This window comes from Panthera uncia, chromosome B4 (assembly GCF_023721935.1).
Source record: "Panthera uncia isolate 11264 chromosome B4, Puncia_PCG_1.0, whole genome shotgun sequence".
NCBI classification, from domain to species: Eukaryota; Metazoa; Chordata; class Mammalia; order Carnivora; family Felidae; genus Panthera; species Panthera uncia.
In genome coordinates, this window is record NC_064809.1 from 94263943 (window position 1) to 94278945 (window position 15003).

The 15003-nt window shown below is 37.1% G+C and overlaps 1 protein-coding gene across 1 annotated transcript in view; it reads left to right on the forward strand.

Annotated features, from left to right (window-relative positions):
- TRHDE (thyrotropin releasing hormone degrading enzyme) overlaps positions 1–15003 on the forward strand; it is a 383274-nt gene that overhangs the window by 5320 nt on the left and 362951 nt on the right. Inside the window, exon 2 of the mRNA XM_049625985.1 lies at positions 9481–9754. Coding sequence (XP_049481942.1) covers positions 9481–9754 — 274 coding nt within the window. The remainder of the gene's footprint in view (positions 1–9480; positions 9755–15003) is intronic.

Consider the following 15003-nt stretch of genomic DNA (forward strand, 5'->3'; position numbering starts at 1 on the left):
AGGATTTTATGGATAGGCATTTGATCTTTTGTGGTATTAGTGTAGATGGTTTGATGCCTTGTAGTTTTCTGGACTGAATTAATAATCATGATATTTAATAAAAACAAGAAAACCACCACATTGCTTTTATACTGAAAGCAGCCTCATTTCTCCCATTCACTCTGGTGAGGAGATATTGTTACATGAGCAAGCTGGAATTCATGTCTTTTTGCTCCTCTGTAGAAGGCTCTGAACTGAAAAACTTGTAAAAAACCATTTGTGTCTGTGAAAACTTTTTTTATATGGTTCCTTTATGGACTTAACTCATTGCCTTTCTGTCAGACACATGTAACCATATGGCCAAACTGAGTCCAGTGCTAGATTTTGGTCACAATTTAGAATGCCACCAATAAACCTAATCTACAAAAATCGTTTTACAAATGTTTGTTCAGTTAATAACGCAGTTGGGCGGGAAAATCCATACAGTTGGTGTTTATCTTGCTGTGTTTTTCATGATGCCATCTTATTTGATTACCCTGGATAGTAATAAAATATACACTTTCTCTGAAAGAGTTAAAGTAGTTTTTATTTATTCAAAGTACTCTGAAGCCTAAACAGGGGCTGTCTGCTCTGGATCTCTTTTGAACAAGATGGATCTGTGACTGGTTTTCTGGTGTTTGGTTTGCAAAGCATGTTTATTTCCTCAAACCAATTCTCACCAATGGGGATGGGAATGGGCTTCAGGCAGTAGTCCAGGGTGATGGTTTAGGTTTGCTGAGGATGGGGACATTTGTCCATGTGATGACAAGAAAGAATGGGACTCCTTTAAGCACATCTGCAAAGGATGGTATAAAAGGAGCAAGGAAGAAATGATTAAGGTTTAATACATAAATGTTTTACAGTCTGTAAGGAGGGGTGTTCCTCATCACCCCATGTTCATTATCCCACCGGCCAGCAAGGATAATCATCATCACTGTCAAAGTGGTCAACTTCCTTTTAATTGTTTTGTCTGTCCCCTGTGTGCTTTCAGATTTGCAACAGTGGCTGGGGTCCTCCAGAGCTTTTCAAAGTCCCATGTCATCCTGCTTTTTGCCACTAGAGAGTAGACAGTAGCAAGTCGACTGTCACTATGTTGAATGTGGGTGAATATAAAGATAAAAGATACTCCCCACTCTTCTCAGTTTCCTGGCCAATCTGGAATGACTCATGTGGCCACAATGGATGGTGGTGTTGGGAATAAGATTGGCAAGATAAGGTGGGGCTGAATTGGGGTGAGGGGCCCCATGCTCACCCCTCCTGACTTCCCTGCTCAGTTACTGAATAAATGAGTGACTGGGTGGTTTAAGGAGCTCTAGCACTGTTTTTTCAGAGATGGGATGAGCTGATCCTTCCTAGTTTAGACCTACGTTCACTTGCAGGGTGAAGTTTTACTTTAATTATTCAGATCTTTCCCTGTGACCACACAGCTGAAAAAAAAAATCAGAGGAATGGGTAGAAAAAGGATGAAGTTTTAAAGTTACCACTCTTGGTTACTTTTTATCTCTTTTAAGAACAGTTTCAAGCCACTTTTGGTTATGTTGGTGGATGGAAAAGATGTGTGTGTGTGTTTAGTGTGTTCAGGGACTCTGAAACCAGGCTGCCTGGGTTCATGTCCTGACTCTGCTTCTTACTAGCAAAGCTAGCTTTATGACCCTGGCTGCATTTCCTAACTGTTCTGTGTCTGGTGTCTTCATCTGGAAAATGGGGATGATGATAGGGTTATTGTGAGGATCACGTGAGTTAAGTAATAAAACATTTAGAGCAGTGTCTGACAAATGGTAAACACTTTTGTGGGTATTAATATTATTATATTATTCTATGGCTGGAGATCTACTCTTTGCACTGGTACAGGGTCATAGAGGGTCAATATTTTTACCTTGGGGTTTCTCCTACTAGCAAGGCCGGGGTGGGAATTGTCCTTGTAGCCATTGCTTCCACTGCTCTTTGTTTTGCCCCACAAGCAAAATTCAAAAGACAGAGGAGAAAGCAGAGCCTTTCCACCATGAGGAAGAGAGCGAAGAGAAGCGCTATGGTATTGCCCAGCTAGAGATACGCCATGCTTGAGCCAGACATGATGAGATGGAGAGGGCTGAGAGAGTAGGAAGAGAATAAGGAAACAAAGGGAACAGACACCTCTCTGATTATGGTACTGCTCTCTATCAGCAGTGAGAATAGCAGAGGTCAGGGGGTGGGGGGGGTGCCCTCCTTGTCACTGGAAGTCGGTGCATCAAATTGTAAAACCCTGAGGACCAAGGGAGAGGTACACCAGTCATTAGCTATTGTTCCCAAGACTTTGAATTCTGACGGTAGCAGTATTTTATAATACTTACACAATGCTTTGCCTCCTTCCAATATTAAACAAACGAATCTCAGACACTAGTTTATTTATGCCTATGAGAACCTAATATTATGGCTTGCAAAAGTAATTTTAGTGCATTCATAATATTCTTCATCAATGGTGATCAAGCACTCAGGACTCATTTTTGATAAGAGTATTTAGTACATAAATAGGAAAACAATTATGAATATTGTGCTCTGTTTTTATAACACGATTATTCACATATGCACCGCTTCCTACATACATATTGCTGGCATTATTGCATTATGTTTTTAGTTTACTAGAATGGTTATTTAAAAAAATAGATTACACGCTTGCTTATAGCACTGAATATTCAGCAGGAGTACTTTTCTGAAATGGCAGAGGTTTAATGACTCATTGAAGTACATAAAAACACACAGTCTAAACAACGACCCATTTTGGCTTAAAATGTTTTGTCATTGAGTAATAATTTGCATTTTGATTAACAACCTTAACTTTAAATGGGACACGTGTAACTTCCATGACCTTGTCAACTGAGTCCATTTACTGCAAACAGTTGAATAGTAACTAGATGTTCCATTAGAACTTTTCGTTAGATCTTGGGAGTTTTTATTATCAATCTGAAACTCTTGCAACACCAGGCAGATTGCTATTGCAATGGAAGCAAGTTCAAAGATCATTTTTCACTGCTGTATGTGTGGTATGCATAAATGTGGTCCTAATGGAAACCTCTCCAATGGGGCATGCCCTTTGTGAGGTTCTCCTGGTTTTGGTGGGCTCCACAGAGAAAAGCCATGAATCAATCTGCATGCTAACAGTGTCATGCAAATGTTGGTTTCCTCTGCATATTTTAACTTTATGAAAAGGCAAACTGAAAATAATGGAACAGAAATTGTTTTGTATCACATACAGTAATTTGTTGGCAATATCAGCCAACGTTAATGCATTACTTCTGCTGAATCTTATCATAATGACTTGACACAAGTAGCTTGCCTAGTGAACTTCCGCAGAAATAAGAAGAAATCAATTCTCTGTATCCTTCAGAAGCAACACAGAGCTCTATGCCCTCCTCAGCTCAACCAAAATGTCAAATAGACAAGTTGTTAAGAAATAAAGTAATTTATTTTAGATAGAAGAGAATTAAAATACAAGTATATTATTTACGTTTTTCTCGTTATGCTAAAGTGGCATTCTTGGAATGACACTTCTAGATGTCACTTTTGGAAGTGGAATTTTTCATGGTAATAGAGAGATTCATTAAAAGATGAAAATGATTTTGTTTAAAGAAGCAGGAGAAAAACCGAAAACGAACTACTTTTCCCTATTACCTTCTGCCTCCTGCTGTTTTATATTACTTCTTGCTGCATTTGCATATGTATTTTGGATCCATACTGTATATTACAATTTTTTCTATTTTTAATTAATTTTTTGTACTTCTATCTGGTGTCCTGCTACCAACTCAAACTTACTTCGAATTTACTCAAAACCCAAATTCATTATTTTCTACTCCAGTCACCTTCTTTAGAGGCCTCTCTGCTGTTTTTAATGTCAGTAAGCCGAAGAGAAGTGCCCCTTCCACCAGTCGAAGGCAACCCTAAAATACATACAATGAAGACAGAATTCTATTTTTTTTGAAATCCAGCAGAACCTCTTGCCTGTTGAGGGTACTGAGCCTTGAACTAGGTCTCTTTGTTAGACAGGAGAATATCAAGGGTGAGAGGGGTGTTAGAGATGGACCAGAAATACTGAGTCCTGATAAAATGAGAATCTGTGAGAGAACAGACAGCGCACTAACTTAATAAGTGAGTCGATACTTTTTTAAAGGCTTATTTCTGTGCTACTTACAGTCGACTTGCTGACTTCGTCATCTGCTTCTGACCTTTAAAACACTACCCAGGCTTTAAGATCAATTCTTAGGTTTCTTCCTCCATAAAGCCTCTTCAATTCTTAAGGCCAGTAGTTCTCAACTGGGTAAATTTTGTGCCCCCCACCCCCACCCCCGCCCCAACGCCAGGGTACAATACAGTTGCTGTGCCTGGATATGTTTTGGTTGTCACAGCTGGGTGGGAAATGCCACTGGCATCTAGTGGTAGAGGCCCTGGATGCTGTTCAACATCTTAAAGTGCAGAGGACAGCCCCCCACAAAGAATAATTATCCAACCTTAAATGTCAGTAGTTCCAAGATTGAGAAGCCTTGCTTCAGGAGAATGTAAGTTCTTCGTACGTTTTCCTTCTTTGTCATGGCTTTTTGTAGAATACCAGTTTAGGTATTTGTTTAATTTCTTTTATTAGAGTATAAACTCCCCGAGGGAATGATGCATATATATTTATCTTTTTCTCTTCAGTATTGAATAGTCAAGAATGATGATTAAGAGAAGCAAATGCATTATAGAGCTTGCAGTAAAAAGCTATTTAGTGGTAGTGTAATTTACTATTAAAAAATCTCATCAAATAGAGAGAATATTTTATTTCTGAATATTGTACAGTTATAGGATCTTGAGCTTGGAAAAGACCTAAAAGTAATCTCATCCAACTGTTCTTCTTCATCAAGGGATTTCTTTTGATTTCCTAAATACTGAATTGAAATTCCATTGCAATCGTCCTCAGTTGCCAGACTGTGAAATTGGTATTTCCTCATTTAGACATTATCAGAATATATGGTGGCCCTCTGTGCATAGATATATACTGTGTGTGTGAATTCATTAAGAATATTAATTGCAGAAAAAGTCACTAGATGATCTTTATATCCCTTTCAACCCTGAGAATCAGTGATTTAAATTGCTGGCTTTACTAACATATTTACATACTACGTAAGGCAAAAAGAGGCTGCACAACATGATTCTTCTGTATAAATATTTGGTTTATTAATTTCTCATTAACCCAGAGTATTTAATCTTCTACATCTAATAAATCCCTACCCATTAATTGCTTAATGCCAAACACACCTTTGATTTTTACTTAATGACTAATACATTCTAATAGCATCCCCTCTGTTGAACTCTTGTAGAACTTTACCCCCAATGTTGTTACTTGTGTTTTTATGTATATGTATATATTTTTTTCTTTTCAGTTAGATTGTCCTTAAGGACAAAAATGGTTATATTTTTTTAAAAATCCTACCACGTACTTAATATAGTGAAAAGCTCATACACAGCAGACCACATCTATTTGTTCGGTGGTGGAATTGGAGTCCTCAGTACTTGAAAGTTAAAAAGGAACACTTTTTCCTTGTATATGAAATCCTGTAGGTAAATTTTAAACAGCTCAGGAGAGAAATATCAAGCTCAGTGGATATTTCAATTAATAAGATGGAAAGATGAGATACAAGAACATTAGGTAAGACAAAAGCATGTGGAGAGAAATTGTAAATGGGTACATGTTAACTAAAAGGTAGCGACATTTCATTAAACAAAACTATTACTGTCAAAAGAAAATCATAAGGAAAAATACTACCATGGTACCGGCAAATTTGGAAAGAAGAACCTTTGTTACCAAAAGTCGAATTAAAACATTGTTTATAAATTACGGCTAATGATTCATTTTACTCTTCTTGAAATACAATTACTTCTTACTGAGATGCAGAAAATGTGACTGCTAGACACAGCTTTGTACTAATTGCCAGTATAAACTGTGGACAAATCACTTAACCCTATTGGAACTACTTTTTCATTTTAGAAATTTATGAGAGCTGGACAATTTGTTTCTAAGATTGCTTCCAACTTTAACCTTATATTCATCTGAAGATTTGTAGTTAAGACTTTCCCATATATTATATCATTTTATCATCTCGACAGCTTTGGAAGGAAGGCCTAGAAAGCATTATTATTTTCCTTCTACTAATGAAAAAAATAGACTCAGGCATTACCCAAACCTGCTATGTAGTAGCCCAGTACTGCTCCCAAACTAACTCCCAAGAATCCTCTCTCTGAGAGTAAGTATACAATTCATCTTGAAAATGTCTTATTTTTCTCCATTTCAAAACTAAGTTTTAAAAAAGTAGGCTCTCAATGATAAATGTAAGCTTCATAATGTTAAAATGGTATGAACTTTTACATCTGATGGTTGAGCTAGGGATAGCCAATAATATTCAATGCACATATCAACTCCTATTAATTGGTAGTAGCTGCCTCAAGTGCTATGCTAAGAATAATTCTGAGGCCAAGTTTGGGTTCAGTGGGAAAGTGAGCCATGTTATATTAACCATGAACACTGTGGATGATGGAGAGAGGAGTGGTGGCAGAATTACTTGTAGGGGAAAGGGCCTTTTATATATATTTTTAATGTTTATTTATTTATTTATTTGAGAGAGAGAGAGAGAGAGAGAGAGAAAGAGAGAGAGAGAGAGAGCGAGAGCAAGAGAGAGAGCATGAGCAGGAGAGGGGCAGAGAAAGAGAGGGACACACAGAATTCAAAGCAGGCTCCAGGCTCTGAGCTGTCAGCAGAGATCCCAATGTGAGGCTTGAACTCATGAACTGTGAGATCATGACCTGAGCTGAAGTTGGATGCTTAATTGACTGAGCCACCCAGTCACCTCAGGAAAGAGCCTTTTATTTTTATTTATTTTTTACTTTTTTAATATAATTTATTGTCAAATTGGTTTCCATACAACACCAAGTGCTCATCCCAACAAGTGCCCTCCTCAATGTCCATCACCCACTTTCCCCTCTCCCCTCACCTCCATCAACCCTCAGTTCATTCTCAGTATCCAAGAGTCTCTTATGGTTTGCCTCTCTCCCTCTCTGTAAATTTTTTTCCCCTTCCTTTCCCCCATGGTCTTCTGTTAAGTTTCTCAAGATCAACATATGAGTGAAAACATAAGGTATCTTTCTTTCTCTTCCTGACTTATGTCACTTCACATAATACCTTCCAGTTCCATCCACATTACTGCAAATGGCCAGATGTCATTATTTCTCACTGCCAAGTAGTATTCCATTGTGTATATAAACCACATCTTCTTTATCCATTCATCAGTTGATGGACATTGAGGTCTTTTCCATAATTTGGCTATTAGTGCTGCTATAAACATTGGGGTTCATGTGCCCCTGTGTATCAGCACTGCTGTATCCCTTGGGTAAATTCCTAGCAGTGGTATTGCTGGGTCATAGGGTAGTTATATTTTTAATTTTTTGAGGAACCTCTGCAGTACCAGTTTGCATTCCCACTAACAGTGCAGGAAGGTTCCCATTTCCCCACATTCTCGCCAGCATCTATAATCTTCTGATTTGTTCATTTCAGCCACTCTGATGGTATGAGGTGATATCTCAGTTTGGTTTTGATTTGTATTTCCTTGATGAGGAGTGATGTTGAACATCGTTTCGTGTGTCTGTTGGCCTTCTGGATGTCTTCTTTGGAAGAGTGTCTATTCATGCCTTCTGCCCATTTCTTCACTGGATTATTTGTTTTTTGGGTATGGAGTTTGTTGAGTTCTTTATAGGTTTTGGATACTATCCCTGTATCTGATATGTCATTTGCAAATATCTTTTCCTGTTCCATCAGTTACCTTTTAGTTTTGTTGATTGTTTCCTTTGCAGTGCAGAAGCCTTTTATCTTGATGAGGTCCCAATAGTTCATTTTTGATTTTAATTCCCTTGCCTTTGGAGATGTGTCGAGTAAGAAATTGCTGTGGCTGAGGTCAAAGAGGTTTTTTCCTGCTTTCTCCTCTAGGGTTTTGATGGTTTCCTGTCTCACATTCAGGTCCTTCATCCATTTTGAGTTCATTTTTGTAAATAGTGTAAGAAAGTGGTCTAGTTTCATTCTTCTGCGTGTTGCTGTCCAGTTCTCCCAGTACCATTTTTTTTTTAATGTTTTTGTTTATTTTTGAAGGAGAGAGAGACGGAGCCTGAGCCGGGGAGGAGCAGAGAGAGAGGGAGACACAGTTTGAAGCAGGCTCCAGGCTCTGAGCTGCCAGCACAGAGCCCGTCCCAGTACCATTTGTTAAAGAGACTCTTTTTTCCATTTTCCACTTAGTAACGTTTTATGAAGTCTGATATTTAATTGCCTTATATCGAGTTTTATAACTAGTATTATCAGAAAAGTTTAATTGACTCGTGTCATGAATGTTTTCATAAATAATGGTCTCCTTTTTTAAAAAAAAAGGTTTCCTTAAGGTTCTTAGTTTGTAACTATAACTGAAAGAATGTAGAGGGTGCTTCTAGCTAGAGTTTTAATGAGATGCAACTTTGCAGCTTGATCTGAAAACTTAAAGATTTATATACATTTATATAGATATATACACATGAGCACACATTGACATGTTTATATTTATTATATTAATTTGTATTATATTAACATAATAATATCAAAGTTATAATTTATGTAATAAATATATGGGTAGTAAAAACTAATATTCTCTGGGTCATTCAATATAAACACGTGTCAAAAGGCTCAAGTAAAGTTAAAGATATTGTGAATCAATATCACTTATTGGCTGGCTGCCATTTATTAGCTATCTGATGGTTGCTCTTCATCTTTTACAGTGATAGATGCTTTACACGCTTCTCCTGTAAAAAATATTGCACACTTTACAATATTTTTTAGAAGTTATGTTTGATTATTTCCTTTCAAGCGATGAACACCTATACCTTAGGGAAATTTAGTAATCATCCAGGATGATACAGCTGAGAATGTTGTGAGGCCAGAATTTCAACCAACTTTTGTCAGGTTTCAAAGTTCTTACAAAATCAGATCGTGTCTTGCTGAAGTTTGAGGGCACAGATGTTTCCCACTGACGGTCTGTTCTACATGTATCTGATGACAACATCAGATTTTGGTTTTACTGTCTTTACTTATACAGCTTTAGAAGAGAAAATGGGGGGCATACTAAAAAGAAGAACCATTAGTTCCAAGTATTTTTCAATGTGATGGCAACGAGTTGTTTTTCTGTAAAGTGTCATATTTTGTCTAGTAAGCACTGGTCTGGGTTTGGAAAATGTATCTCAACTGAGACAAAAACTTCCCTGAAGGAATTTTATTGTTGGGGAAATATACATGAATTGTACTTTCATGCTATTCATGAACTTCAGTTCAGTTCAAAATTTGTGATTTGGCAAAAATATATTATTTTATCAGCAGAAGCATGTAAAATGGGCATAACTTAACTCAAGCCATAAATGTAATTGAGAATGTCATTTTCTTTTTTCCAGGTTCCTTGGTGTTACTCAGTTTTCGCCTACACATGCCAGAAAGGCATTTCCTTGTTTTGATGAGCCAATATACAAGGCTACTTTCAAAATTAGCATCAAGCATCAAGCAACCTATTTATCTTTATCCAATATGCCAGTGGAAACTTCCGTGTTTGAGGAAGATGGATGGGTTACGGATCACTTTTCACAGACCCCTCTCATGTCTACATATTATTTAGCCTGGGCAATTTGCAACTTCACATACAAAGAAACTACCACCAAGAGTGGGGTTGCAGTAAGTATTTTAAACTTAAATATGTCTTTAGATACTGTATACACTGTATAGTAATCTGATTTCTGGATTAACAGTTAATCATTTTTATCCTCTTTAAATCTTATGTAGCTGAATTCTTTCGTTAACCGTTAGGGGTAAATTATCTTCCTGCTTTCAAAGAGTCAGAGAGGACTGTCTCTTCCATACCCAGCCCTTTTTATTCCGTTTACCACCTCTCCCACCTCCACCATCCCTGTCCCTCTTCATCTTCTGAGTATTTCTGAAACATCTGTTATTTGTTTTGGGGAAGTTCCTTGTCTTTACTTATATGACTGGGAATCCTGCTGCCTTTTATTGTGAAATATTTCAAATATCCAGAAAATGGAAATAATAATATAATAAACTCCACATGCCTACTTGCTGGCTCTAGAGTATCTGAACATTTTACCATCTTTGCTCTAGTCTTATTTAGTTTTTGAGAAAGTAAAACACTTTGGATAGAGTTGAAGTCCTCTGTGTACACCTGCCTGATCTCATTGCCTTGCCTCCTCCCTTAGAGATATCTACTGTCCTGAGTTTGATGTTTGCCATTTCTGTGCATGTTACCATACGATTATCAAGTATGTATATATATTTCTCTATATATGGATGCAATGCTTTACAATTTCATATAAGTGGTTTATATTATACATAGTTCTGCAACTTATTTTTATTTCATTTTAGTTTTTACCTAAAGTTATGTTTTTGTGGTTTATCTGAATAGATTGTTTGAATGAAGATATCAAAATTTGTCATCCTCCTGTAGATAAACGTTTTAATGTTTCTGGTTTTCAAATATTAACAACAATGCTCAGTGAATATTTTGTACATGAATTCTTCTGCCAATGTGCTAGAATTTCTGTAGGGTATAAAGCTTCTCTTAGCCTGTAACACCCAAGTGTATAGAAATACATTCTTAGGGGAGCATGATATATAGGAAACCTAGAAAATTCATGCTCTGCATTTAATTTATAAAAGGAATCAATTGGACTCTGCGTGATAACTATCATTTGTGATAGCATGGTGTTCTAAGTGTTTTGCATACTATTGTGTTGCACTAGTCAGGCCAGGTCAGGCCATGCTGAGTTAAAAACTTCCTCCTCATTTCAATGGCTTACACAATAAATATGCATCTGTTTTAATTTTTATGTCACCCCTAAAGCAAGGTATTATGATTCTCTTTTTCTGGATGAATAAAGTAAATTGGGGTTTAAAGAGATTAAGTAGCTTACCCAGAGTCAAAAATTAAACAAGTGGTAGAGCTGTAAGACAAACTTTTGTTGGTCTGATCCCAAATTTTGGGCTTTCCCTCCTTGTGCCTTAGGAACTCTGTTTCATCATTTCAGCTGTATGTCTGTGAAAGAATCCAAGCAATGATTCTCCCTATCCACTGGCCATTGTATTCAGTGTTGCTTAAATGTAACAAAAGAGGTGAATGGAAATCTATACTCTTATTCTGTAAGAAGTTCATAGGTCTATAACAACCTAAACTTTGAAAAATGGGTTTATATAAATAAATTTTTCTCAGGGTTATTTTAAATATACATCACTGTGGAACCTATTTAAAAAATAAAATCAGCCTGCATAAAAAATTAATGCCATTATTGAAGAGCTGCGTATGGTGAATTAATCTACATAATCATTAAAATTAGGTCCTAAATGCTGGCTCTGGAGGGCCAGAAGACATTTTACTCTTTTGGATTTATACTCATTTGTTATGTTGAGTTCCTCTGATGTTTGTTGATGACTCCTTCAAGGCTGTTCGTGTTGGACCACACACAGAAAAGGAACACCAAGACATCTCGTTTACTTTGACGTCTTCAAAAGTTGATGATTGGCTTGCTGTGCATCAGCTTGCAGCACAGGGCATACTGGAACTGTTTTTTTTCCAGTATGTTTTCTTTAAAGCATCTTAAAAGTATTCTCAGCCCTACACAATTAAGCTTGTTGCTAAGTGACCCATATTTAAAACCAGACACACTCTAATTATTTAGATGTGACTTTTATTAGAGTTAAGAATCCAAGTAATTAGTAAACATTTTAAAATTCCTACTTAATAATTTTTATGTAGAAAAGATAAAACATGCTACCAGAGAGCATGAAAAGGTCAACTGAAATAAAATTTTAGATTGTATAATCTAAAAATACTAAGGATAATAAAAAGGAAAACAAAATTGCCCCTGGGAACCCTTATTTATCAACTGTGGAAATACAGTTTAAAACCTGCTTCTTTTTTTCCTGTCACCTCTTGGATATCCAGTTTATTTTATCTTCACTGCATGAAGGAAAATAAGCACATCACACTTCTGAACTCTTAACAGCTGGAAGGAGTGAAGTTTAGCCTTAAGATCTTGAGTGTGGAATAGTCATGTGAAGTCCACGTGGTCATTTTGGATCAGAAGCTGATGCAGTTTTCTTTGAGATATGAAAGAGTAACTTGAGTAGCATCTTAATAATTTACAGCTGAATCGTAACAGTGCCTGAAGTGTGATATTTGCATCATCATCATTTGCTTCTCAAGTTGTCTGCATTTTGCAAGGCACTATCCTAAGTAATTAGAAGGGTAAAAGACTCTTAAGATCCTTCTAGTACAATGGTCACATGTGCATCTTTCAGATGGAATCCAAACTGGTGGACGTACTTTGCTTACCCATCTCCAAAATGGCTTAGTATTTCTGTAATTAATTGTTGAAATTTAGAAGTAGAGAGATTGCACATAAAATTGCTTCTGGCTTCTTTTGAACAATGGCAAGATCTTGTGACATTGGGCTCCCTTCCCACTTGGCAATAATGGTTCACTCATTTATTCCTTCAGCAAATATTTACTGATTGTCAGGTAGTCTAGACTCAGTGTTCTAGGCTTTGGTGATATAGCAGCAAACAAAGCAACAAAGTTCCTACTCTCAGGGAACTTGCATCCTAATATGGAGAGAGTGACAATAAACAAATAAATGTGTGTCAGGTAGTAATATTTGTTTTGAAGAAAATCAATGTGCTGTACCTGGATGGTGGCTGACTCATTTACATGGCACATTTGCTTTCCAGTGTAACCTAATCCAGACCACTTTTGTTCTTTTGCATTGTGTCAATTTCACTATCATAGATTACCTGCTTTCATTCTATAGGCATTTGGAGTTTCAACCCTTGTCTAGGGGCATAATTCAAGAGACTAGCCAAGGAATATGTGTCAGAAAAGCAATAAATCATCTAATTGTGAACTAGTGATACTGGCATTCACTAACTGTGAAAGGAAAGTTGCAGAAAATAAGTTCAAGACCATTGAGAAGAGGGAGAAATTGCTAAGGTTGGAGTCTAATGATGTGCTTCATAGAGGAGATAGGATTTAATATGACTCTGAATAAAGGTTTGGTCTTAGAGAAGCAGATGATGTGTGCATATAATCCTTGGTAGGAAATGTAAACTAAGAAAAGACAAAGAGGTAGGGATATGTACAGGATATCTATGGGAAATAGTGTATGGTTATTACGGTCATAAACATCAGAACTTCTGCTGCATTCTAATGGTTACAGGTAAGCCACTAAGGATGGCTCTGATTTGCTAGAAGAGGGCATATATCCCACTTCTTGATAGGGAATGTCAGAGCATTTGTAGACATAGTTTAAAATCAGTGAAGTCTTCTCTCTGACCACAAATTATTTATATTCATCCCACATACAAAATGCAATCACTCATTGCATTACATTATTAGTCTAAAGTCTGAGGTCCAGGATCTCAACAGCTAATTTAGGTCTAGGTGTAGATGAGACTATTGGGGTTTGGTTTCTTGTGCATGGTTTCTCTTGCTCTGAAGATCTGTTTGCTAAAGAGACATGTTATCTATCTTCTCTCCCCCAACAGACAATGGTAAGATGGGAATATTATTATTTCAATAGAACTTTCCATTCAAGAATGGAGAAAATGGGAGGACATAGCAGTTGCTGGTCCATAGCAGTTCTGAAATCCAACTGGGAACATGTTGGCAATTTTAAAATTATGACTCAATGCTGAATTGTCCTTCTTGGAAGTTGGCCCATCATTTGGACTCTCAGTTTTGCTTTTTAAGGCATCTTTTCTTTTTAAATGAAAAATTAGTTTGTGTTCGAAATTGAATAGCTTTCTCAGCTTGCTTCCTATCGGTAAAAAGCTGGGGGTCCAAAGGCCTATTTTTCTTTTGTCAAAAGAAAGTCAAAAAGTCAAAAAAGGTATAATTATTTTTTTAAAACTTGACTTATTGTGTATCAAGTTATATCTATTCCGTTAGACAAAACTATACCACAGGTCTCTTTAATATGAGCCTTTGTTTACTGTGAGGCTTTGCAGAATAATTCTCATAACATTCTTGGATGCTCTATTACTGAACAGAGGTTTATAAGGAACACACTTAAGGTCCTTAGAAAACATTTGTTTTGGAGCAGCTGGGTGTCTCAGTCGGTTGAGTGATCAACTCTTGATTTCGACTCAGGTCATGATCTCATGGTCATGGAATGGAGCCCTGCATCAGGCTCCACACTGAGCTGAGTGCGTGTGTGTGTCTGTGTGTGCACGTGTGCATGTGTGCTCTCTCTCATTCTCAAAATAAATAAATAAACTTAAAAAAAGTTTAAGACTTTTGTCTTTTTGAAGAGGTCTGAGGAGCATCACTTTAAAAGTATCTGACATCTTAACAGTTCCTGAAGTTGCATCCTTGGCTTCATCTTTAGATCACATTTTGCTAAAAGTGACCTGTATTTCCGTCACCCCCCCCCCCCCCCGGCCCCCCCCCGCCCCGAGTCCATTTCTTACTTTGAGAATCTTTCACCATCTGGAGAAGCCGAGAAGGAGAAAGAGTTCTAATTTCAAGCTCAGTAAGTCCTAGCTCTTTCCTATTCCACATTTTACTTGGAAACTAGACAGTTTGTTCTTAAGCTCATCTCTCCAGGTTTGGATTTTTTATGGCCAGGGAGAAGAAGCTGGTGGCACTTTTTGGTTGAAAGTCTTCTTAGCTAGAAAATATAGTTCAATAGTTATATTTCTTATTTTCTTTAGCATCACAGGTAGCAGTGTTGCCAGAGTTTCTTCTACTGCATAACAGAGGCCCCCTTTCCTTTAGCTTCCAATACCATTTGCCTTAACATCCTTCAAGCTGTCACCAACACCTTCCTTAAAAGTCATAAAGCTTCTGTGGCAGGATACTCTCAAGGATCTTTCACTTTTATTCACAGCCCAGTCCCACAGCCAGTGCCACATGTTTT